We start from the raw sequence: 25,401 nt of genomic DNA, 5'->3' as shown, positions 1-25,401 counted from the left end.
TGTCCAAATGCTTTTGGACATATAGTGTATATCCTGCATGTAATGTAATGTTGTATTGTAATACTGACGGTCATGGAATTTCAAGTCATTTTTAATACGTCTGACAAATGGTATTTTAAAACTTTTTCTTTAAGTCTTATATAAAAACAATACATTTAATGTTCTCTTTTAGATATTAGTGAAATATTTTCGAGACTGAGTTTTGAACAATGCGTAATATTTATTACTCTCTGTCTGCTACAGGATATGAGTCCATTTCAAACTGTTCTAATTGATGTCCTTGGAATCTGTTATTTTGACTCGTATTAGAGGCAATGATTGAAATTCGCCCATCTACATATGGTTTGTTATATTTCTGCTCATACTATCTAATAAAGATAATGTTCATATACTATACAAATATGTTCGATATATATATATATATATATATATATATATATATATATATATATATATATATATACTTAAAGAGAACCTGTCACCAGCATTTCACCTATTAAACCAGAAATACCTGGTGGAAGTGGGTGAAAAATAATTTTTATGTAACCTATAATTATCTTCTATGCAGGCTCCATACCTCTAGTATTCTGTTTTTTAGTGTTCCTGTGCCATATGCTAATGAGCATGAAAGAGTCATATCTTCACTCCTCAAGCCTTTCCGAGTTTACCCCACCTCCACTTTTGACTGACAGTTTCTCGCCTGACCCCAGCACACAAGAAATCCCACGCTTCGCATCAATGTCCTATTCTGGTGTGTGCGCACAACAGGACACCATAATGGCGCATGCGCAGTAACTAAATTGGGGTCTGGAACAAAGCAGGGAAGGGTATCGGACCATACATGACGGCACATGTGAGCTACCTCAGACGAGATTTTGGCATTCAGGGCGGGCCAGTTTTCGGAGGTGGATGGGCATAAGAAGAGGAACGAACGAACGAACGAACGAGACTTCCAGATTATTACCATAAAAGGAACAAGATGTTTGCAGAACGTTATTTACGGTCGGAGAAGTTTAGGAGAGGGGATAACAGCAATAAACTTTTGACAGCAGCGGCCAGCAAGGGGTGAGGAGAGTTCAATAGGTGAAATGCTGGTGACAGGTTAAACTCAAGGTAAAATTCCTTTAATCTGACATCAAATGGTCTAGAAAGTCTAATAGTATGGCAATTGTTTCTATATTGCTGGATACCCTAAAAATACGCAGTACAAATAGACTGTGGTATACAAAGAAAAGAGGGGGTCCCAGAGTAAAGTTCAAAAATGGCCCCATCATGTTTTGCCAACAAGGACCGTAAGGTCTGGTCTTTGTTTCCCCCTCCATTCTAATTCTCCAACCCCTTATCTGCTAACAATGTAGTTCCACTATAGAGGAGAGACTTGAACAATATCTCGCCACACAGTAGCAAAGTCAATGGGACACAACAGGGCTGGGACCCCTCTCTCCAAGGGCCCCCATATAAGCTGCATTGTCTGGCTCTATGCTTTATACGGCATTGGCAAAAGACTAAGCAAAGCAGTGAAAGGTAAAATTAAAATGCTCCCTCACCATATTCATACCATCTGCATCATGGGATTTTAAACATCTTTGTTGGTCATCAAAGCACTAGGAAGAGTTCCTCCTACTGTGCCCCATAGCAGTGGCATACCCTACCTCTATTACGTCTCTGGACTAAAAAACAAAACCATAGTAGGATATTTTATGTAAGCGTTTTACTTTACTTTTATGAAAAGCCAATTATTATTCTAGTGTTGAGACTGTGAGAGACATTCAAATACCTTAATATTTTAAAGTTCATGGTTGTTTTTGAAGTATGTTCTGGATCGGCTTCAATTCCTTGATTTGTTGATATATAGTTAAAAACCATTCTTAACTCCATATCCATACAGTATTTCCAGTGCCACTGGATACCACACATTTCCAAACATAGTAGAATCACACCCATACATATTAGATGGCATAAAACATGGTATGTTTTTTAAAACTTTCTTCTTTATCCTTCAAACATACCGTTTGGTGTTCATCGGAGCCCAATGCCTCTGGCTCATCTAAGTTTTGGGTGGCATACTTGAGACATTGATTTTTGTGAAAAAGGGTTTTCTTCTGTAGACTCTTGCATGTAGATCATGTTTGATAAAGCAATGTTGCAGAGTGGGCCAATGCATCACTACTCCCATGGTAGCCAAACATTTATTTTAGTGATATAGCTTATTTGCATACCTAAACAGTAGAGAAGAGATTTGTCTTGGTCTTCCAGATCTTCACAGATCCACTTAGTGGGTGCATGGGATTTGAAAAAAAGGTCTGCTTTCTTTTCCAGAAACAGTACCAGATTTGTCCATGGGCTTATGGGCAAGAGTGGCACGGTTTCTGGAAAAAAGCAGACATTTTAACTTTCATTTCTTAATTGCATGTCCGAGAGAGGAAATGACAAGAAGGAAGTGATTTAGCCTCCTGCTTTCTTAGACTCAATAATCTTTATTTTCGAAAGCTCAGTCTCCTGTTTTGAGGAGTCTTTGGCTGCTGAGTGTAAGAACAACACCCTGACAGGCTTGAAAGGTCCCAGAATGTATTCCGTTTTATCCACACCAGACTTGGACTAAGGCCTAAAAGTTCTCAGACTTTACAAAAAAATAACATCATTGGATCAACTGAAATATGTGTATATTAGCTAATTGAAGATTGCATATTCCCTTTGCATATGTCAATTTTAATACAATTCGTTCTGCTTTTATTGTTATGTTCAAGTACAAACTCTTTGCCAGCCCTTGTTATGTTGTAATTGTACAGAACCTAATCAAATAATGTGTTTCTTATGGCCCAAAAACTTACTTCTGGAATCTAAGGTAAGATAGAGCGTTGGCGCACAATTGTGAACACAGCTACGAAAATAACATTATTTTTTAATTCAAAGTATAGGAGCTATTTTTCTACATCAAACATTAGCTCTCCAGATCTGTAGATCATATATCTAGCCGCAAGCCCTATAAAAAGGAGTTCAGAAGAACTCAACTAATTCACTGTCATGCCACACACAGGGCTGTAGAATCCTACCCTAAAAAAAATAATAGAAAATGGAAATATATTTCCAGGTAGAAAAGTTTTTCTTAGCTGCAGAGTAAAATGACTGGTAAAATTTTTTAAAACAGACACACAAATTTTTTTGATTTTACATTTCTCCACTATATTGCGAGTATTAATCATGGGTTGAACTTCATTTTAAACTGCAGAGGTAATGGGGTCCATGTGCAGCTTCCTCCAGTGATAGCTGACCATCACTGGTTTCAGCAACTATACTTTGTAGGTCAATAACAAGGGGTAGAAGGAGTGGTATAACACTTCAGGATCAGACTGCATAAATTGTCATGTAGTCTGTGATCATGTAGAGACATAGGTCTGTATAAAATCTGTTTCCCCAAACGGTAGGATATGTTTAATCAAGCCTAGTTTCGAAGTTGCTTCATTTTGCATTTTAAATGCATTTAAGCAATAAGAAAATTACTTTCAAAAGTGCTCATGGTCTTTAAACGATAGCTTCACTTATTCAGAACTTTCCCATATGCAAAATGATCCATTTTATAGGACTCATGTAAGCATGTTTTTAAAAAATATTTTAAACACTTCCTAAGTTTATCCTTTTATTAAAGTGATATCTGCTAGAATAAAGATAGCAATAATATTTGCATCTGCATTTATAAACCCTTACCTCTACTCATTGCATATTAGTATACTTGACAAACATTTGGATTTTCATTTATTGTGAATATCACATAGGCAACCAAAAATGCCATTTCCTCAGTGCATGGTACTTGCTGCAGAATATATGTATATATATCTCTTCCCCAAGTGAACGATGCACATGCACCCAGCCATCCACATGATGTAAAAGAAAATAAGAAACATCCAACCAGACCACATTCTTCCAATGCTTTGCCAACTGGCTCAATAATAAAAAACAGGGGGTGGGCATTAACGGTACATACCCAGATTGGGTCACCGTTACTAGTGGGATAACACAGGGGTCAGTATTGAGCCCTAATCTGTTTAATATATTCATTAATGACTTTGAAGTGGGACTGCATAGTAAAATTTCCATTTTTGCAGATGAAACTAAACTATAAAGTAATTAAGACAAAGGAGGACAGTATTCTATTAGAAATGGATCTGGAAAAGTTGGAGGCTTGTGTAGAAAAGGGGCAATTAGCACTGATAAATGTAAGGTTATGCAGGAAGCAAAAATATATTTCACAATAACATACTAAATGGGAAAACGCAGAGTAAAACTGAAATGGAAAAAGAATTAGGAAGTTTAGTTAACAGTAAACTTAACTGTAGCAAGCAGGGTCAGACAGCTGCTGCCAAGGTAAATAAAATCATGGGGTGCATCAAAAGTGGCATAGATGCAGATGACCAGAACATAGTTCTACCATGTTACAAATCTCTAGTCAGACCACACATGTTATAGTGTGTACAATTTTGGGAACTAGTGCAAAGGCAGGCAACTAAAGTAATAAATGAAATGGGTGGACTACAGTATTCCGATCAATATTATGGTTATTTAGTTTAGAAATAAGATGGATGAGGGGTGACTCAATAACTATATCAAATGTTAATAAGGTGAGCTTTCTAATGATCTATGTATACCCAGTACTGTAACTATCCTCTATGTCTAGAGAAAAAAAGGTTTCTACATAAACACAGAAGGGGATTCTTTTCTGTAAGAGCAGTGAGACTATGACACTCTCTACCGAAGAAAGTTGCTATGGTGAATTCACTGAAAGAGTTTAAGAGTGGCCTGAATGCCTTTCTTGAGTGTAATATTACAAGTTATGAGAACTGGATTACTGTAGATGGGTGGGTGATCCAGGGATTTATTCTGATTTCCATATTGGAGTCGGGAAGGAATTTTTCCCTAACATGAGAAAATTTTCTTTTACCTCATGGAGGTTTTGCCTTCCTCTGGACCAACAATGCAGAATAATAGACTGAACTGGAGGGATACATGTTTTTTTTCCGGCTTACAAACTATGATACTAAGATGATACTATGATGTTCCAGTTCTGATGCGCCCATTGTTTTGTATTGTAAGCTTAAAGGGCATCAGTCACCAGACAGAGTCAATCTTTTTAGAATGCCATAGTAAGTGCATGTGCATAAACGCTTTTGCACCCACCAAATGGCCGCCAGATCGGAGGGGGTCATTTGAATTGTAGTGAGTTATGCTAATTCAGGCTACTGGGTTCTCTAAATTATTAGTGCTGATATATTAGTTACTTGCACCATTAAAATGGTTAGTGTATGTCGAAGCTACCATTTTTAATGCATTAACACTGTGAAGGTTCAGAAGCAGAACTTTTTCTAGCCTTCTCTCTCACTTGTGTCTTCCTAGTCAGTAGAGGTACAGACAGGAAAGTCATGTAAGTTACAGAAAATCCAATACTATTGACCTAATGGGAAAGTATATGGAGGAGAAATGGGCTGCTTGCACGGTCTTTTGAGACACTTCCAACCAAAGTACAAAAATATACTTAATTCAATGTATTTAAAAGTTGTGATGTTTAAAAAAAAATACCATTTGATAAAAGACATGTTGGCAGCTAATGTGTCAGGGTATGTTCACACGGCCTATTTTCAGACGTAATTCGGGAATTTTACGCCTACAAACATCTGCACATTGCTTTCAATGGGTTTTCCGTTTTTCTGTTCCCACGAGCCTTAATTTTACGCGTCGCTGTCAATATACGGCACGTAAAATGATGGCTCGTCAAAAGAAGTGCAGGACACTTATCGGGACGTTTTTGGAGCCATTTATCATAAACTCTATTGAAAACCGCTCCAAAAACGGGCGTAAAAAACGCAGCGAAAAACGCGAGTTGCGCTCAAAAAACGTCTGAAAGTCAGGATTTTCAGACGTTTTTTGTTAAGCGTGTGAACATACCCTCAGGGAATGTACACATGCAGTGGTTTCAGACGTAATTCGGGCGTTTTACAACATATTGTGCGCTAAAATGGCATATCAGCGGAAAATTGTAATTTTCACTTTGCACCATGTGCTGCGCATTAATTTCTCATGAAAAAAACCCTGTGGGGTCACAATCCTCACTACACCCCTTAAAATGCCGTAAGGGGTGTCGTTTCCAAAATAGGGGGTTTGTTTTACTATTTGACCTCAGAGCCCTGCAATTGTGGGCCAATGGTGTGATAATCACCGAAATAGACCTCAAATGCTCTTTACTTCTGAGCCCTGTCATATGTCCAGGCAAATGATAAATGCCTTGGGGGGTGTAGTTTCTAAAATGGGGTCACTTCTTGGGGGCTACCACTGTACTTTGGTACCTTTATGGTTTTGCAAATGCAACATGGCGCCCAAAAACCAAGCCATCAAAATCTGCATGCCAAATAGCGCTCCTGCCTTTCTGAGCCCTGCAGTGTGTCCAAACAGCAGTGTATGACCCCATATGGGGTATTGCTGTAATCGGGAGAAATTGCTTTTCAAATGTTGGGTTGCTTTTTCTCCTTCATTCCTTGTAAAAATTTAAAATTTCCACGTTTTATCAGAAGAAAAGTAATTTTTAATTTCACAGCATAATTCCACTAAATTCGGCAAAAAAACTGACGAGTCAAAATGCCCACTATACCAATCGATAAATTCCTTCAGGGGTGTAGTTTCGCAAATGGGGTCACTTTTGGGTGGTTTCCACTGTTTTGTCCCCTCAGTGCCTTTGCAAATGTGACATGGCACCCGAAAACCATTCCAGTTAAATCCCTTCTAAGCCCTGCCGTGGGTCCAAACAGCACTTTATCACCACATATGGGGTATTGCCGTGCTCAGAAGAGTTTGCTTTGCAAATATTGGGTACTTTTCTCTCCTTTATCTATTGTGAAAATGGAAAAATCTGAGCTAAAACTACATTTTATTAGAAAAAAACTTAGATTTTAGTTTCACGGCCTAATTCCACTAAATTCAGCAAAAAATTTGTGGGGTCAAAATGCTCACTATACCCCTTGATAAATTCCTTCAGGGGTTTAGTTTCCCAAATGGGTCACTTTTGGGTGGTTTCCACTGATTTGGTCCCTCAGGGGCATTGCAAATGCGACATGGCACAGAAAACCATTCCAACAAAACTTGAGCTCCAAAAGCCAAATGGTGCTCCTTCCCTTCTGAGCCTTGCCATGGGTCCAAACAGCAGTTTATGACCACATATGAGGTATTGCTGTAATCGTGAGAAATTGCTTTTCAAATTTTGGGGTGCTTTTTCTCCTTTAAGCCTTGGAAATGTTTAAGATTTATACATTTTATTGAAAAAAATTTTTTACATCCTAATTCCACTAAATTCAGCAAAAAACCTGCTGGGTTAAAAAGCTCACTATACCCCTTGATAAATTCCTTGAGGGGTGTACATTGCCAAATGGTGTCTTTTGGGGGGGGGGGGTTTCCACTGTTTTGGCACCACAAACCTGACATGGTGCCTAAAATATATTCTAATAAAATGGAGGCCCCAAAATCCACTAGGTGCTCCCTTATTTCTGAGGATGGTGCTTCTGTCCAGTAGCACACTAGGACCACATGTGGGATATTTCTAAAAACTGCAGAATCTGGACCATAAACATGAATTTGTCTTTCTTTGGTAAAACCTTCTGGGTTACAGGAAAAAATGAATTAATACAGATTTTCTGCAAAAAAAAATTAATTTGTAAATTTCACCTCCACTTTGCTTTAATTACTGTGAAACACCAAAAGGGTTAAGAAACTTTCTAAATGCTGTTCCGAATACTTTGAGGGGTGCAGTTTTTAAAATGGGGTGTTTTGTAGGGGGTTTCTAATATATAAGGTCCACAAAGCCACTTCAGAACTGAACTGGTCACTGAAAAAATAGCGTTTTGAAATTTTCGTGAAAATGTTAGAAATTGCTGCTAAAGTTCTAAGCCTTGTAACGTCCTGTAAAAATAAAAGAACGTTCAAAAAACGATGCCAATATAAAGTAGACATATGGTAAATGTTAACTAGTAACTATTTTGTGTGGTGTTACTATCTATTTTACAAGTAGATACGTGTAAATGTAGAAAAATGCTAATTTTTGCACATTTTCTCTAAATTTTGGTATTTTTCAGAAATAAACACTGAATGTATCGACCAAATTTCACCACTAACTTCAAGTACAATGTGTCACGGGAAAACAATCCCAGAATCGCTTGAAAAAACAGAAGCATTCCAAAGTTATTATCATATAAAGGGACACATCCGATTTGAAAAAAATAGCCTGGTCCATTAGGTGATAACAGGCTGTGTCCTTAAGGGGTTAAACACAATAGACACTAGTATACATAGCATAACTACACTTGATCATCTTAAAGGGGCTTTCCCATCAGGGACATTTATGACATTTCCACAGGTTATGTCATGTAACAGCCGCGGTCGCAGACCCCTCTCATCCTGTAGACGTCTTCCTCCCCCGCAGATGCCAGCACATGCAGCTGTCCTGTCCTGCAGTGACCACCAGGGTGCGCACGCGAGCTCATTAACAGCCTTAAGGGGCCAGCGCGCGCACATGTTAAGAATTAACTAATTACTCCCAGATCACCCTGGACTATAAAAGGAGCCCTGACTTTCACTCCTTGCCTTGGCGTTGTTTGCATTTCTCTGTTAGTCTTGCAAATGGTCCCTTAGTCGTATCCTGTTCCCTGTGTTCCCATGCCCTGCTACCTGTATCCCATGATGTATTTGTTTCTGTGCCATCTCTAGTGTTGGAGTCGTGTTGTGCCATCTACTACGCCTGCTGACTTACATCACGTCTGGTGTCATCTGCCATGTTTTGCATCTCCTGCCGCCAAGGTCCCATCTGTGCCTAAGCCGTTGCTACTGTCTGGACTATTAAAGGTACCCTTGTGCTCGGACTTTATATTGACTTGGTACACAGTTGTTTAGCCAGCTGCTACCCCGCTACGGGGGTGCGGCCTAGTGGGTCCACATACCCACAGATCGTAACAGTACGTTCAGGCCATGGACTCCGTTGGTCAAACCAAGACCATGACGACATCACAAGTCATACGGGCGGATATGCTAGACATCCGGTCACGACAGGACTAACTCCTCCAGGCGTTGAACTCATCGCCTGGATAAGCAAGCTGCAGCCACAGTACCTGCTCCTATTGCGCCTGCTGTTCCTCCTATTACACTTCTTGGCAGTACCGATTCCCAATTCTCTCTGCCACTACCTCCTCGCTACGACGGAGACACGAGGACTTGCAGGGGATTTCTGAACCAATGTCAGATCCACTTCAGTTTACATGCCAGAGCATTTCCTACCAATGGTGCAAGGATCGCATTCACAGTCTCTCTTCTTACTGGCAAGGCCCTGGCAAGGACGAACCCCATCTGGGAATGTCAGGGGCCAGAGATCCATGACTTACAGTGTTTTCTACAAACTTTCCGCACTGTATTTGAGGAACCTGGGCGAGTCTCTTCGGTAGCTGCATCCCTGCTGACCCTTCCCCAAGGAGACACCTCTGTGGGCGAGTACGCGATTCGGTTCCGTAACCTGGCAGCACAGCTATCCTGGAACAACGAATCCTTGGTGGCTACCTTCTGGCAGGGTTTATCCTCCGATATCAAAGACAAGCTTGCCGCTCGAGATCTGCCTTCTACCCTAGATCACCTCATTCTTCTAGCTACTCGGATTGACATGAGGATCCAGGAACGGTCTCAAGAGGTTTGCCGGGCCAGAAGACTTCCTAGGCTGGCTCCTAGCAACCCCTGCTGCCCTCATCAGCGGCTCCACCTGAGGAGCCTATGCAAGTAGACCGTCTCAAGTTGTCTGTCCAAGAGAAACAACACAGATGCTCTTCGGGACTCTGTCTGTATTGCGGCCTCAGAGGCAATTTTGTGCGTCTGTGTCCCCAATAGCCAAAAAACTCCAGCACCTAGGATTGGTTGGAGAGACAACCCTAGGTGGGAAAGGACTAAATTCCCGTGACCATAGTGTCAGGTGAGAAGACGCACCTGGTCTCTGCCTACCTGGACTGCAGGTCTACTGCAAACTTCATCCAACAGGACCAATCAGCTCCAGTTGCCGACGGTTCCCTTGGAGACACACCAGGCTGTTGACTCGGTAAATGGCCTTCCTCTGCCCGATCCCATCGTGTCTGAGACCAAGCCACTGAAGCTCCAAGTGGGAGTCCTTCATACCGAGCAGATTACATTCCTCATCTTGCCCAAAGCTGTCAATCCGGTGTTGCTGGGTCTGCCTTGGCCCCGGCTTCATGCCCCGCTTCTGGACTGGAATTCCGGAGAAGTTCTCCAATGGGGCTCGAAATGTCTCCACCGCTGCTGTCGCAGATTCAGCCTGTCCTGCCTCCTATGTCTCAGTCATTGCCAAGAATACCCAATCATTTTGCACAGTTTGCGGACGTCCTTTGCAACTAGAAGGCTGAGATGCATCCCCCACACCAGGTGTACGACTGCCCGGTTGAACTAGTTCCTAATTCTTTACCGCCCCGTGGACGGGTATACCCCCTCTCCTTGCCAGAGACTCAGTCCATATTGGCCTATATCAATGAGAATCTGGAGATGGGCTTTATTCGAAAATCCTCCTCTCCAGTCGGTGCCAGCTTCTTCTTTGTAAAGAAAAAAGACGTATCTCTTCGACCCTGCATTGACTACAGTGGTCTCAACCAGATCACGGTCAAAAACAAATACACTTTGCTACTGATCTCGGAACTATTTGATCGCATACGAGGAGCCAAGATCTTCTCTAGACTTGCATGGGGCCTACAACATAATCCGAATCCGTCAAGGATATGAGTGGTAGACGGCATTTAACACCCAGGACGGGCACTACTAACACCTGGTGATGCCCTTTGGCCTGTGTAACGCTCCCGTGGTCTTCTAAGAATTCGTGAATGATATCGTCCGAGATCTCCTCTATGTCTGTGTTGTGGTCTATCTCGATGACATTTTGATTTTCTCCCCAGATCTGATGACACATTGGAGGCATGTCCGTCAAGTCCTGCTGCGATTAAGAGAGAATCGTCTCTATGCCAAGCTGCAGAAGTGCACTTTTGAAAATCATTCTCTGTCCTTCCTGGGCTGCATCATCTCGGATCAGGGCCTCAAGATGGATGCTGAGAAAGTAAAGTCCGTTCTGGAGTGGCCCCCTCCTCAGGGCCTGCGATCCATACAGTGTTTTTTGGGATTCACTAACTTCTACCAGCAATTTATCCCAAACGTCTCTTCACTGGCGGCTCCCATCTCTACCCTTACCAAGAAAGGAATGAACGCCAAGGTTTTGGACCCCAGAGGCAGAATCAGCATTCAATAGCCTAAATAGTGCCTTCACTTCAGCCTCGATCCTCCATCATCCAGATGTGTCTTGGCAGTTCTCATTGAAGGTGGACGCTTCTTCTGTTGGTGCAGGTGCACTTCTGTTCCAGAGAAGCCTCAAAGGAAAGGCAGTAGTATGTGGCTATTACTCGAGACTTTTCTCCTCCGCAGAGCGCAAATACTCTATTGGGGATCGGGAGTTACTGGACATTAAATTGACTCTGGAGGAGTGGAGACATCTGCTAGAAGGCACAGTTCACCCCATTTTGATATACACCAACCGCAAGAACCGTGCCTATCTCCAGTTGGCTCAATGGCTTAACCCCGTCAAGCCAGGTGGTTGCTGTTCTTCACCCATTTCCAATTTGTGCTCCACTGCCGTCCCACTGACAAAAATGTGAGTGCCGATGCCCTGTCCAGGTCGTTTGAAACAGAGGACACTGTGGAGACCCCTCAATATATCATAGACCCGTCCTGCATTGTCACTGCCAATCCTTTGCCAGTTAGAGACATCCCTCCGGGGAGGACTTTTGTTCGGTTGGCGGACAGGAGAAGAATTCTCCACTGGGGACACAGCACCAAACTGGCTGGGCACGCTGGTGTTCGTAAGACTCGAGACCTGATAACTCACCATTTCTGGTGGCCCACGCTGCCCAAAGATATTGTGGACTTGTCTCTTCCTGTACTGTGTGTGCTTCCAACAAGGTTGCTCACTCCAAGCCTGCCGGTCTGCTCCAACCTTTGCCTGTACCCAATGCACCTTGGCAGCACATTGCGATGGACTTTGTCACAGACCTTCCTCCCTCAGCAGGATGCAATACTGTCTGGGTGGTGGACCGGTTCTCGAGGATGGCACATTTTATCCCGCTGACCGGCCTACCTTCTGCTCCTCGACTGGCAAATCTCTTTATTCAGCACATCTTCCGCTTGCATGGCTTGCCCTTCACCTCAAAATTCTGGGAGCCCTCTGTAAACTCCTGGGTGTGAGATTGGACTTTTATTCAGCCTACCAACCCTAGCCCAATGGTCAAGTTGAGAGGATTAACCAGATCATGGAGAATTATCTCCGCCACTCAATCTCCATGCAGCATAAAGACTGGTTACAGCTTCTTCCATGGGCCGAGTTCTCATACAACAATCACACAAGTGAGTCCACCACTTCCGCACAATTCTACATTGTGTATGGTCAACATCCAAGAATCCCTCTCTCTGTTTAGGCTACATCTCCGGTACCCGCAGCTGACTGCATTTGGGTACTTTCTGAAAATCTGGCAACAGACCCGGTCCTCTATTCTGCTGGCAGTCGAAGCGAAAGGCGGATACAAGATGAAAAGAGCCCCCTAGTATCTTCCAGGTACCAAATTTTGGCTGTCCCCTAGGAATATCCGTCGAAGGTGCCTTCATACAAATTTGCCCCCAGGTTTCTCTGACCTTTTGAGATCCTGCAAAAAATGTACTCAGTCTCCTATAAGCTTTGGCTGCCTCCTACCCTCAAAATCCGCAACTCCTTTCATGTGTCCCTCCTGAAACCTGTGGTGCTGAACCGCTACAGTAAGACTCCTAGTCCTGTGATTGCTCCCAGCCGTTCCTCCGATGTATTCGAAGTAAAGGAGATTCTGGACTGTAAGAGGGTAGGAGGAAGGACTTTCTATTTAGTGAAGGTTTGGTCCTGAGGAGAGGTCCTGGGAGCCTGAAGAGAATGTTGATGCCCCTACCCTCATTAAGAAATTCCTCTCTCGCTCTGGACCCAAGAAGAGGTGGCGTAAGGAGGGGTACTTAACAACCGCGGTCGCAGACCCCACTCATCCTGCCAATGTCTTCCTCCCCGGAGATGCCAGCACATGCGGCCGTCCTGTCCTGCAGGGAGAATGTTAAGGATTAACTAATTACTCCCAGATTACCCTGGACTATAAAAGAAGCCCTGCCCTTTAACTCCTTGACTCAGCGTTATTTGTATTTCTGTTAGTCTTGCAAATGGTCCCTTAGTCGTATCTTGTTCCCTGTGTTCCCGTGCCCTGCTACCTGTATCCTGTACTGTATTTGTTCCTGTGCCATCTCTAGTGTTGGAGTCGTGTTGTGCCGTCTACTACGCCTGCTGACTTACACCTCGTCTGGTGTCATCTGCCACGTTTTGCAGTACATGCCGCCCAGGTCCCTTCTGTGCATAAGCCGTTGCTACTGTCTGAACTATTATAGGTACCCATGTGCTTGGACTTTATATTGACTTGGTACACTATTATTTGGCCAGCTGCTACCATGCTACGGCAGTGCGGTCTAGTGGGTCCACATACACACAGATCGTGACATGTCATAAATGTTAGATAGATGCGTGTCCCACTTCTGGGACCCGCACATATCTCTAGAACAGGGCCCCCTAAACCACATTCTACCTCTCTGTGTTGCTGCTGAAGCGTGTGATTTCCGACCATGAAGAACTGAAGCTCGCATGCTACTCTGCTTCCGTAACTGACATTCACTACAATGGGTGTTACGGAATCAGCGTAGCTCAGCGAGCTTCACACGCTTTAGTAGGAACACAGAGAGGTAGAATAGGGTTTAGTGGGCCCCCGTTCTAGAAATAGGTGCGGGTCCCGGAGGTGGGACCCGCATCTATCTGACATCCTTTGACATCTATCCTGTGGATGTCATAAATGTCCCTGATGGGAAAACCCCTTTAATGTATTATTTAAATGTATAGAAATGTATATGTGTAACCTTGAAAAAGCATGTAGAAGGAAACTTTTTTTTTTTATAGATAAATGCAGATATTTTGAATACTAAAGTCCTTTATTTAACAACACAGAAATGTCACAAAAACAACTTTACCGGGCAAATTAATGTGTATTTTTTACAGTTTTTTACATGCCCCATAGGTGATTTTTTTCTCATAAATACACTGTTTTCCAAAACTGCTTTTTCCATAACTGCACAAGCATACATACACCTTACACATATATCTGTTAGAAAATGTCATAGATTACAGCACAGTTCAGAAATAGAAGAGCATCGTGAAGGGAGTACATATCAGTGGGCCATAAATTAAATGTAAAAAAAGATATGAAAAAAAAAATGCAGTTCCCTTTTCGATATAGCGTAATCATTCGAATATCCAGTTGGAGCTGTCTTTTATTCACTAGGAACATAGTAGATCTCAATGCGAGCGTGCCAAATTTAATGACAAACAAAATCTGGAACATTTAGTTGCTACATGGAACCAACTGTTTGAAATCACTATGCATCTAACCATGATCAAAGACCTACTACTGTTATTTTGCTGAAGATATTCGACCCTAAATGGTATGTTCATTTAACACACTTCTTTCCTCATTATCCGATTACAGATGTAACCAATATAAATATTGTTATTCTTTTGAATTAATTGTAAGTGTTACATGCCAAGATTTTCAAACACAAATCCGTTACTAATTCACAATGCAAAATGAAGATGTAAACACTAAACAATATAATGTTCATGTTGAAAATAGTATTTTAATACTATCTGTACACTATTCTTAAAGAACACCGTGACAGAAAATTAAAGTGAACATCTATTTGTTGCAAAAGTGTTGATCATAATGTGGAGGAGGAGAAAAGAAGGTTTCTTATAATATATATTTATTACCAAAATGTCCAGATGTTCCTGCTGTCAGTCAACATCTTGGACCGGGAGAATACTAGCAGAGAACATTTGTTATCCAGGTTGATACAGTAAAAAAAAAGCTATATTTCTCATACATAAGTCCACTTGCAAGCCGGTACTATTGAGCTCCTGCTTTCCACCCTTGCTTTGGAACCTATGGCGTGCCATCATATGGTGCTCCTTTCGGCGCTGCATTATTGAGATATGTTTCCCTAGAATACAGCAACCGATGGAGCATGCCAAACCTTTGTATGCTTATGTGGGAAGTTAAAGGCATTTGGAGGTACAGTAGGGCTCCATAGAAGTCTATGGATGCCATACTATAGCTCCATTGAAATTGGCAATTACACTTGCACAAGCTCTTAAAGAGGGTGTAGGAAATTAGAAAATCTCACAATGGCAACTGTCTGTGCAGGTGAGAGGCACTGTTACTCCAAAGCTCTGTAATCGAACCCTGAGCAGCCATTTCTTCCAGTGGACTTTACTGTACGTAGATCCTAGAAGTTACACTATGTATAATGTAACCTAGTGGAGCTTCACAAAAGTGTAATTTCACTTTAATCTTCACTAACTATGAAAAAAAAGCTACAAAATACATTTTGTTAAATAAAAAAAATACTAAAATACTTTCTTATAAAACATATTTCAAGTTTAGAATCGGATTGTTTGTTTTATATAAATTTATCTAAAAGAATTACGGGATTAGCACTGCATTGAACCTTCTTTTTTCATTCTCTGTAATGTATAGCTTTTATTGAATTGGACATATAAGCAGCACAATTACAATATATAGATCAACCAGTTCTTTAAAATAAAAAGCACACAAAGACATGCAACATTAGGGCATCAGACAGTGAGTACATTGTAGATATTGTACACCTAATGTAGATTGAACTGAATCATTTTACATTTCTCTCCTTTTCAGAAGTCTAAGAAAATGTACTAGTAAAAGTGCAAACAAGGCTTTACTTGTGTCTGATTATTAGCGTATTGATTCTTCTCGACAGTATCTTGTATTGGATAAACAAGAATGTAAAAAAATCTTATTCAGATTGATAAAGGTGGCTAATCAGATGAAGTCATTTCTAATGTGTCTAAGTATTTTAGATTCTACTCAATGTAATTTTAAAACATTTATAACAAAAACCCCACAAAATTAAAAACATTCAAGACTCACTTGTAAGACATATACATAGCTAAAACATTAGATAAAAATATTTATCTGCTGGAGGGGCTTTTAGATTGGTGCTGCTCAGTAGGTATACAACAAAAAAGTACCATAAAATGCTACACAGGTATGAAAATGTTTTATCATGGTATAAAATGAAAATAAAATTCGATAGGCAATTCCAGATTTGGAGTGATACAACTGACAAATGCCTCCCCTGGCACATATTTAATGGGGGTTTTCAGTACAAATCTATGTATATAAGTTTGTTTTTTTTGGTATTATTTGAGAGACAAAATAGTGCTATGCATTAGATCAGGGGAAGATTGAGACGGGGCCCTAGACTAGGACTAGTGATGTCACTTAATGTGAGATACTCAGTAATAGAGTGTTGGAGCTCTAAGTTATTCACTCAATCAACAGCTTGGGACAGGGTCCATTGCTGGACTTGTCCACTGTGTATAGTGAAATAGATTCATATGGGCTCAGCTGCGGAGACCTCATGCCCTGCCCAATTACCTGACCACTCAATCTACCCCTGCATTAAATAAAGTTTTATATTTAAATCCTTCAGCAAAATCTTCAAGTCTGGAGTTGCCTGGCTGCATTGGACATGGCCTATATATACAGAAATATATATATATCTATATGCATGTTTTACTTTTGTCATTACAGTGAGAATGCATTTATATTTTACAGTGTTTACAGTTACTATAGAAAAACCTAACCAGAAGGCATGTACTCAGTTACATGGTCACAGGACACTTCTGTTTCCCTGAACAAATAATTCAAAAGACTGGTCCGATCGGACAAACTACAATACCATATGCTGCTTTTACTCTGGTCTACAAAGCAGTGAAAAGTGGGTCATCTGTGGTAAGTGCTTCTGGGGGACATCCTTATATCTTAACACAAGTGCTTACCCACATAGAGGTCAGAATGTTTGCATGGATTGCTCATTGGATACATAAAAGGGAGAAGGGGCTCAGGAACAGGGTAATATCGCCATGACGGACAGAAGACACTTGACTTATTTGACAGTAGTCAATGCATGGATTAAATTTTTCCATACTTTTTACATTTTGGGATTGCAGGTATATTTCCTGGGAATGTACAGTATGGCAAATTAAAATAAAATGTTAAAAAAAAGACAAAAAAAACAAAAATAAACAGTGCTGTTGCTGCTGTGACTATTCAGCTGCCAAAATAATGATTAAAGCTAGAATTTATTGCTCCAGATTTAAGTTGCAGAACCACACTGCTGCTTACAAACTGTTAATCTTCATATAGATGCTCAGACATGATTGTCTCCTTGTGTCTAAACACACAAAATACAAGCTGCTATCTGTACAGTTTACAGTACTGAAACACATATTTGGAAATGAAGTATAGATAGGTTAATTTCTCAAAGATACATCATATTACAGCAGAGGTTTACCCAAATCTCTCCTTTTGTAGTCACTTTAAAGTAGACAACAATTTCACTGTCAATTATAGCTAATGTACATTAAAGAAAGAACCTGTGTACTAAATGTAAGTAAACCAGCCAGGCTCTGGTGACGTCATTTTTAATATTTTTTTATGGTTTTTCCTTTTTTTTTTTTTTTAAACATTATTCATATTTTTCTTTTGAGGAAACCCCTGTACACAAATGAAAATAGTGTCTCAGCATATTCTTCAGTCGTGGACTTAGCAGTTCCCAAAACAAGACCAGTGCTGGTCAATCACTTCAGAGTGCCTTGAAAATATGATATACATCTGCTTAAAAGAACCATCGGAATGCTTCAGCGCTGGGGACCGGTGTTCTCTACAAATAATAAGAAAAAAGAATAGGTTACTATGCTGTAAATAACATTTATGCTTCAATAGTCTAACTGTTTCTATATCATTGTAGGCAAATAAAATAAAAATGGATATTTGTAAATTGCTTCCAATTTTTTAAATGAGGTTAATTTTTTTTTTTAATTAAATAACTACAATTATTTCAAATGTAAAAACGTATAGCTTAAAATGGTTTTGTGATATAACACAATGATATTGCACCTATATTTGAAGAGAAGTGCTGTCTGTTGTCATAGATAAAAGGCGCACTAAACCAAAAGTATTTATGACAGAAAGGCCACATGCATGCGACTATATTATGGCCCCGTACAAGTTCCGAGTTGTATAGAGCTGTAATATGGCATCTATAGAAGTCTATGGGCCCATACTGTACCTCTGTATGCGACTGATTTCATATGGAAAAATACAGGGTTTTTTTTCTCTTGGATTTATACGAAATCAGATGCCAAATTACAGAGACATTCTTCACTAGATGCATTGCTTGTAGGGGAGAACACCTCAGTATTATGATGTCGTACAGAGGTACCATATGGTGGCACATGGAGTGCCTACAGCTCCTTACTATAGAATCATAGGGACTCTGTGCCGTTGAGAAAAACTCAGAAAGGGACAGTAAAGGACTTATCTCAAATAGGACTTATTAGTAAATCACAGGATTTGCCTTAGCCCCATGCACACGAACATTCATTTCAATGGGCCCATGCACACGACCACGGTTTCCACGGTCCGTGCATGGCCCAGGAGCCTGGACCGCAAAAAGATAGGACAGGTCTTATTGCGGCCGTGTTTTGCGGTTCAGGCTCATAGAAATGAATGCATGCAGCCATGTGCACGGCCCGCGATTTGCGGGCGTCTCCGGGTGACACCGCAGCGGTCCGAGACGTAAATCACGGCCGTGCACACCACTACGGTCATGTGCATGGGGCCTTAGTATTTCAGGGACAGAGTTCTACTCATTTCAGCAAAGTGAAGTCCAAATCTCATGAGATTCTGACATGAGTTTTTCCTTCAACTCTTGGAGGAACCAACTAAGGGGAGGAACTGCTTCTATACAGCATTTAAATAGCAAAATAAAGCGTTGTGCTGACATCTGGCCAGTAAGGGTTGAGTGAATAAATTTGCCTATTTCACTGTGTTGTCGATTTATTGATTTGCTGGCCCATAAAATACAATGGGAGAGTTGATTCACCTTTAATTCTCAAACTCTCCAAAAGCGAATCTCAAATCTTGTGAATTCATTCGCTAATGAACCATAATGGGCGGCGAAACACATAGCGGATAAAAAATTGCTTACCTCCTCTGTATAATGCAGTCCAACTAAAAAAAGGAGACTGCTGCTTATAAGGGGTTAATCGGAGTCTCTCACTACACCACACAGAACCAGCAGCGGAAATATAAGGTAAATCCACAAGATAAAACTGTGAGTGGAGGATGTACCTTCCTTGCATCTCCATTGCTGCTCTGGTGTTTCTGGTGAAAGACTCTTCAGATTATCAAGTTGTTTCCTTCCCTAGCAGCTCCATAATACACAGGAGAATCATGTTACATTGCTGCTTATATAACAACATCCAGCATGCAGTAAGGTCGCAGCAGAGATCTTCCCCGTGCACACATGCTGCACACTCGCAGTCCCCTCCCCCACAGTGGTCTCTCCCAGCTCAGAAGCAGAAAGTACTGTAATCTTCTGAGACTTGGACTGCTCATTGCTGCATGTGGAGGCGTCAGTCGTCTGAAGTTGTCTCAGATCTTAAATGGCCAGAGCTTTTATCACTAAATTTTCCTTTCTATAAATATTTGAGAAAGGAGTTCAAAAATATAAAACCTCTAATTACTCCATGAGGTTACCCAAGAAAAAAATAGGCCTTTTTTGGCCCACAAAAAAACGTTTATCACCTATTAACGGGATAGTTGATAAATGTATGATCACTGGGAACCCCGCCCAGAATTAGGATCCTGTTGGAATGGACCGGTGGTCTATGGGACTGACGGAAAATGGTTTTCGTATGCCAACCTCATTAGGCTGTTGTTTATCGTATTCACACACACAGATTATATAGATTTTCCAGGAGACTCTCGGAACTGGACATAAATGAGTTAAAGTAATGATCATGAGATCAGACTCTGGACATAGCACTGACTAACACTAGAGTCAAATTTTCCCCAACTTGAGATGTGTGTTAGCAGGCAACTGATTACGATAAACTGTAATGGAAATAGCCATAAGATTATTGCCTATCCAGACAACCCATTTTCACACCACAGCATTTCCCTAAATAGTTAATTTCAATTAGTATCTTGGTCAATGATCATCTGCTTGTGGTAGGGAAGCCCTGATGTAATTAATGAACTAAACACATATGTCAAAACTGTCTAAAAGTAAAACTGCCAGGGCTCAGCTTTAATTTTTCAAGAGCAGTTTAACAAAAAATAGTAGAAATATGCAGTAGATTTAAAAAAAAATAGTTTTTGTTGGGTTAGTAAAATTATGCCAAGGATGTATATACCACGTAGGGAGTCCCAGTGCCTGATGAGGCCTGTCAAGAGTTGACCCCATATCAGGTTGGTCTGATTTAACTTTTCTGTAGGCAGTGCACTCTTCCCATTCGCAAGCACTGCAACTTTATTAAACCAAGTAGAACGGAAATGGTCCGAGGGTGACACCTCTATTCTTTCTCACATGGGATGTTCATAATGAGTGCAAAAAGGCAACAAAGCGCCAGGCCTTCCTGACCCAGGATGGGTCACAGGAAAGATGTGGCAAGAACCAGCATCCTGAACATATTTGTTCCATGAGGCCTCCACTCTTCTTTGAATGCTCCTATGTACTTCATAGGATGAACATAGAGAAGAATGCTTATCAACATGGTTTGCCTGCTGACCACTAATTATTGCTGTATGATTAGTAATTATTCCAATTTATGTTTTTATAGTCAGCCCAAATAAATAAAAATGTATTTCAAATATAAAAAACATTAGGTGTAGTATAGTAGAGAGAATTTCAGTATCATGGACAAATAATTGTATATTAGAAAATCTAGATAGTTGGGAAAAAAATGTTAATCCCATTAACAAACCGTAAATATAAGAAACTCTCTAGAATACAATTTACACTCATTCATATCTTAGAAAAGACTACAATTCAAAAATAGTTCCTCGATAGTGCCCTATGTCCTCTCTTAAAGATGATGTTGTTAGAAGAGTAAAAGTAAATTCATGCTAACCTTGTACATTGCATGCTATAGTAAATGTCTGTTATTCTGAAAACAAAAAAGAAAGTATAGATTAACACAGAGCTAAATAAAAGAACAAAATACATTCATCTACTATCATTTCTAAACAAACTGCAGGACAAGCAAATTTTACAAGAACGTAAAATTCCATTCTATAAGAATCACTCTATGATTAAAGCTCAATGCAGTAAAATAATGAAATAGGTCAAACAATCTCCTACCACTGATTTTCACAAAAAAACATAGTGCGCTGCTAAAGTAAAAGAAAATTCTCTGATTTAGGTGTTGAAATAAAATAGTTTTTTAATTTTTTTTGTAAAATAGAACCAGCTGGAGCAGGTCTACCATCATTAGTCCTTTAACAAAAAAAACGCATACCCCTACAACCTGCTGAACTGAAGAAGTCCTAAGAAGTGGCAACAGATATACAGGTTCTTATGAAAAGTCAATTTAAAGAGGCTCTGTCACCACATTATAAGTGCCCTATCTCCTAGATAAGGAGATTGGCGCTATAATGTAGGTGACAGTAATGCTTTTTATTTAGAAAAACTATCCATTTTTACCACTTTATTAGCATTTTTAGATTTATGCTAATGAGTTGCTTAATGTCCAAGTGGGCGTATTTTTACTTTAGACCAAGTGGGCGTTGTACAGAGGAGTGTATGACGCTGACCAATCAGCATCATGCACTCCTCTCCATTCATTTACTCAGCGCATAGGAATCCTGCTAGATCCTTATGTGCTGTCTTATACGAACACATTAACAATACTGAAGTGTTTAGACAGTGAATAGACATTCCATGGAATGTCTATTCACAATCGCTGCACTTCGTTACTCTGTCTGTGGTAGTTACAGCAGAGTAGGGATGTCACGATACCAAAATTTAGACTTCGATACCGATACTTCGTTTAGTATTGCGATTTCGATACCAATTTCGATACTTTTGCCAACAGTAATAAAAAAAAATTCTGGTAAATGACAGGTTACAACGAGATCACGCTTCCTCGGCTGTAACTACCACAGACAGAGTAACGAAGTGGAGAGATTGTGAATAGACATTCCGTGGAATGTCTATTCACTGTCTAAACACTTCAGTATTGTTAATGTGTAAGTATAAGATAGCACATAAGGATCTAGCAGGATCCCTATGCGCTGTGTAAATGAATGGAGAGGAGTGCATGATGCTGATTGGTCAGCGTCATACACTCCCCTGTACAACGCCCACTTGATCTAAAGTAAAAATACGCCCAGTTGGGCATTAAGCAACTCATTAGCATAAATCTAAAATCGCTAATAAAGTGGTAAAAATGGATCGTTTATTTAAATAAAAAGCACTGCTGTCACCTACATTATAGCGCCCATCTCCTTATGTAGGAGATAGGGAACTTATAATGTGGTGACAGAGCCTCTTTAAGAAGGAGTTCTAAGCAGGCGGCTAAACAAAGCTGTGCGTGGATAGATATTAAGTGAGTGTAACAACCCAACACTGGAGGTGCCGAGTGGGGTCTAGGAGCAGGAAGATGTCTTATTGACCATAGGAGTCAGTGGAACACATCAACAGGTATCTCCAGCTTGAATGAACAAACTAGATATGTGGACCTTAAAATAATTTATTTAATCAGACATACTCCTAGGATATAAAGCTTTATACAGCTGCTGTCTGTTTTATACACCATGAATGCAACAAATAGAGAATGAGCAAGAATAATTCTGAATAATAGGGTTTGACCATAGACATCAATGGTAGCTAGTTTCTTGTGGGGAATGTAGCTTGAGCAGACATAACCATAAGGTTAAAATATTCAACTGAACATCCAATGTGAGGTTGTATGGCAAAAAATGTCCTAGTATCTCAAAGCTACTGTATACTTTTCTATGAAACTTTCTTACTTCGTGGCCACTAAAAAAGTTGGCTCATGGAACGGTCTAAATGTCTCCTGAATTTTTTAATACTTTGTCAACATTGTACAAGGTTGACATCAAATATTGCCCCTCATTGTTTATCTACACTTTTACAGATATAATTCTAGGATCTCTTACAACTGTAGCAAACTGAAAGTGTAAAGTTTAAGATGCAAAGCATAAAAGTAAAATATATTCAGAAATATAAAATAATTTTTGGGATTTTAAGCATAGTAAACTTAAAATCAATAAAACTCCTATCCTCCTATAAATAGCACCTATAATACCTTTCGGGCATTAATATCTGCGCAAGACATAATACTCGTTTCGCACCCTTCGTCAGGACACACGTCGAGGTGTTTATCCTCTGAGACCACTGACAGCCATCATGCCAGCCACAGGTACTGACAGCCATCATGCCAGCCACAGGTACTGCCAGCCATCATGCCAACCACAGGTACCACCATCAGCATATCATTGCATAGGCTGTGGACTTTACTAGGGGAAATTAGGATTGAGGCATACTATATGCTCTCCCTGTATTTTTTTTGTAAACCTGTTGCATATCATACGATCATTATATCTAATATGGTTATACTGGCACTTTGTTGATGGTCTTAGAGCTATTATTTTAAGTATGTTTTAATTTTTGTATGTATATTTGTTTTGTTTTTTTGGTGGGTATCCATATTTATGGAACAATAAAGTACATTTTTAGGACAAATTTGTGTCTAGAATGATTTTGATACACAAATTGTGTATTTGAGACATATATAGGTTTAGTATCCTCCTATAAATGCCCGCGTTTTGTGCTGGTTTCACTTTTGTTTTGTTTCTGTCTTTCTTTAGCAACTGATCCATGAAAATCGCACAGCACACGAATGTTATCCGCTTGCTCTCCGTTTTCTTCACTCATCCGTAGACTTTAATGGGTGAGTCTGGTCCGCAAAAACGGACCAGAATAGGACATGCTGTGAGTTTCTCGCAAAAGACACATGCACCGTGTAAAAAACCGAAACACGGACGTGTGAATAACCACTTGAATTGCATGGGTCAGTGTTGTTAAAACGGACAGCACACGGACGAGAAAATAGTTTGTGTGAATAAGGCCTAAATTGGAGCAACTAGTGTGCTTTCTTTCTTAGCCTCGAATTATATAATCCTGGTTAGCCCCTTTAGTATTAAGTTGGTGTAGGGACTTTGAGGTGACCTTATTTAATTGGCGTAGCATTATGTTCAATGAATGCAGGTGTCTAGCCAAATGTTCTCCACTAACGTGGTGTTATCCAATTTAATAAACTGATCCTGGTTTTATTAAACTCTTAAGCATCTTTCTACTCGTTGCTTTTAGGTAACATTTATAAAATGTCAGGAATTAATTTTTTCGATGATGCTGGAATTTAAAGCATCTGTTAAAAGAAGCCACCAATTCTTCATTTGATATTGGCACCGTAAGGAAGCTTAGAATGGCATCTGCACGTTTTTAATCAGGAGCAGTATGTGTATTACTAGAGATATATAGAGGGCCCATAGGATATCCCAAATCTGTGCAAAATATTATATTTTATCTTAAATATAAACGTTTTGTTTATAAAAGAGTACCTTACCAATATTATTCTATGTTTACAGCAGTTTCTATATGTGACGATATGTTATTGTGCAGCGTATTGTTGATTCCTATCTGACAGTATGACATCAGTAGTGAGAGAGAACATACTACTCCAAGATTAGTCTGAGAGCCTTCCAGCAGAAAGGGGATTATTAATATTTAAACGTCAAAAGCGCCGACATCCCCCACTGCATGCACTCTAGTGTTTGTATGCATGTGTATCCTTATATCACTTTTTTGTTTTATATTATTGCAAAATACAATGGAAGATGCCAAGGAGGCATTGCATTATTGACTGGGGGCAGCACAACATTGTGTATCTTATGGAAAGGGAATGAACTGAATACCCTAAAAACGATAGATAGATAGATAGATAGATAGATAGATAGATAGATAGATAGATAGATAGATAGATAGATAGATAGAAAATTCAAAACCATTACAGCTTTACTAGTACTAGATTTTGACACGATATTAGGAAATGCATGTAAAAACACATTGGGGCAGATTTACTACTGTGTTTGTGTCTAGAATGTATCGTAAAATATGCCAAAATTGGGCGCATTTTGGCCTGTAATGTCGCATTTCATTTTAGACTAATTTATCACAAAAAAATGCACCAAAATAAACAGAGGCTTGCGCCTCACTAGACGCTTTTTAAAAGTGTCTAGAAAAGGGGGCATGGCTTAT

General features: G+C 40.1%; 1 protein-coding gene across 2 annotated transcripts in view; it reads right to left on the bottom strand.

The window, feature by feature from the left end:
• Window positions 1-14,087: 14,087 nt before the first annotated feature.
• The window catches only part of CXXC4 (CXXC finger protein 4), a 120,324-nt gene continuing 109,010 nt past the window's right edge, over window positions 14,088-25,401 (bottom strand). The window contains exons 3-4 of one of the 2 annotated variants that reach the window (XM_075860610.1): window positions 21,191-21,226; window positions 14,088-17,934 (exon numbers count right to left, since the gene is read on the bottom strand). In XM_075860610.1, coding sequence (XP_075716725.1) covers window positions 21,206-21,226 — 21 coding nt within the window. In that variant the 3' untranslated portion in view covers window positions 14,088-17,934; window positions 21,191-21,205. The remainder of the gene's footprint in view (window positions 17,935-21,190; window positions 21,227-25,401) is intronic. The other variant, XM_075860609.1, reaches the window with a different exon arrangement.

The sequence above is a fragment of the Rhinoderma darwinii genome, chromosome 1, assembly GCF_050947455.1.
Source record: "Rhinoderma darwinii isolate aRhiDar2 chromosome 1, aRhiDar2.hap1, whole genome shotgun sequence".
NCBI lineage: Eukaryota > Metazoa > Chordata > Amphibia > Anura > Rhinodermatidae > Rhinoderma > Rhinoderma darwinii.
Note: the sequence above shows the minus strand (reverse complement) of the source record. Positions and strands in the feature narration are given on the sequence as shown.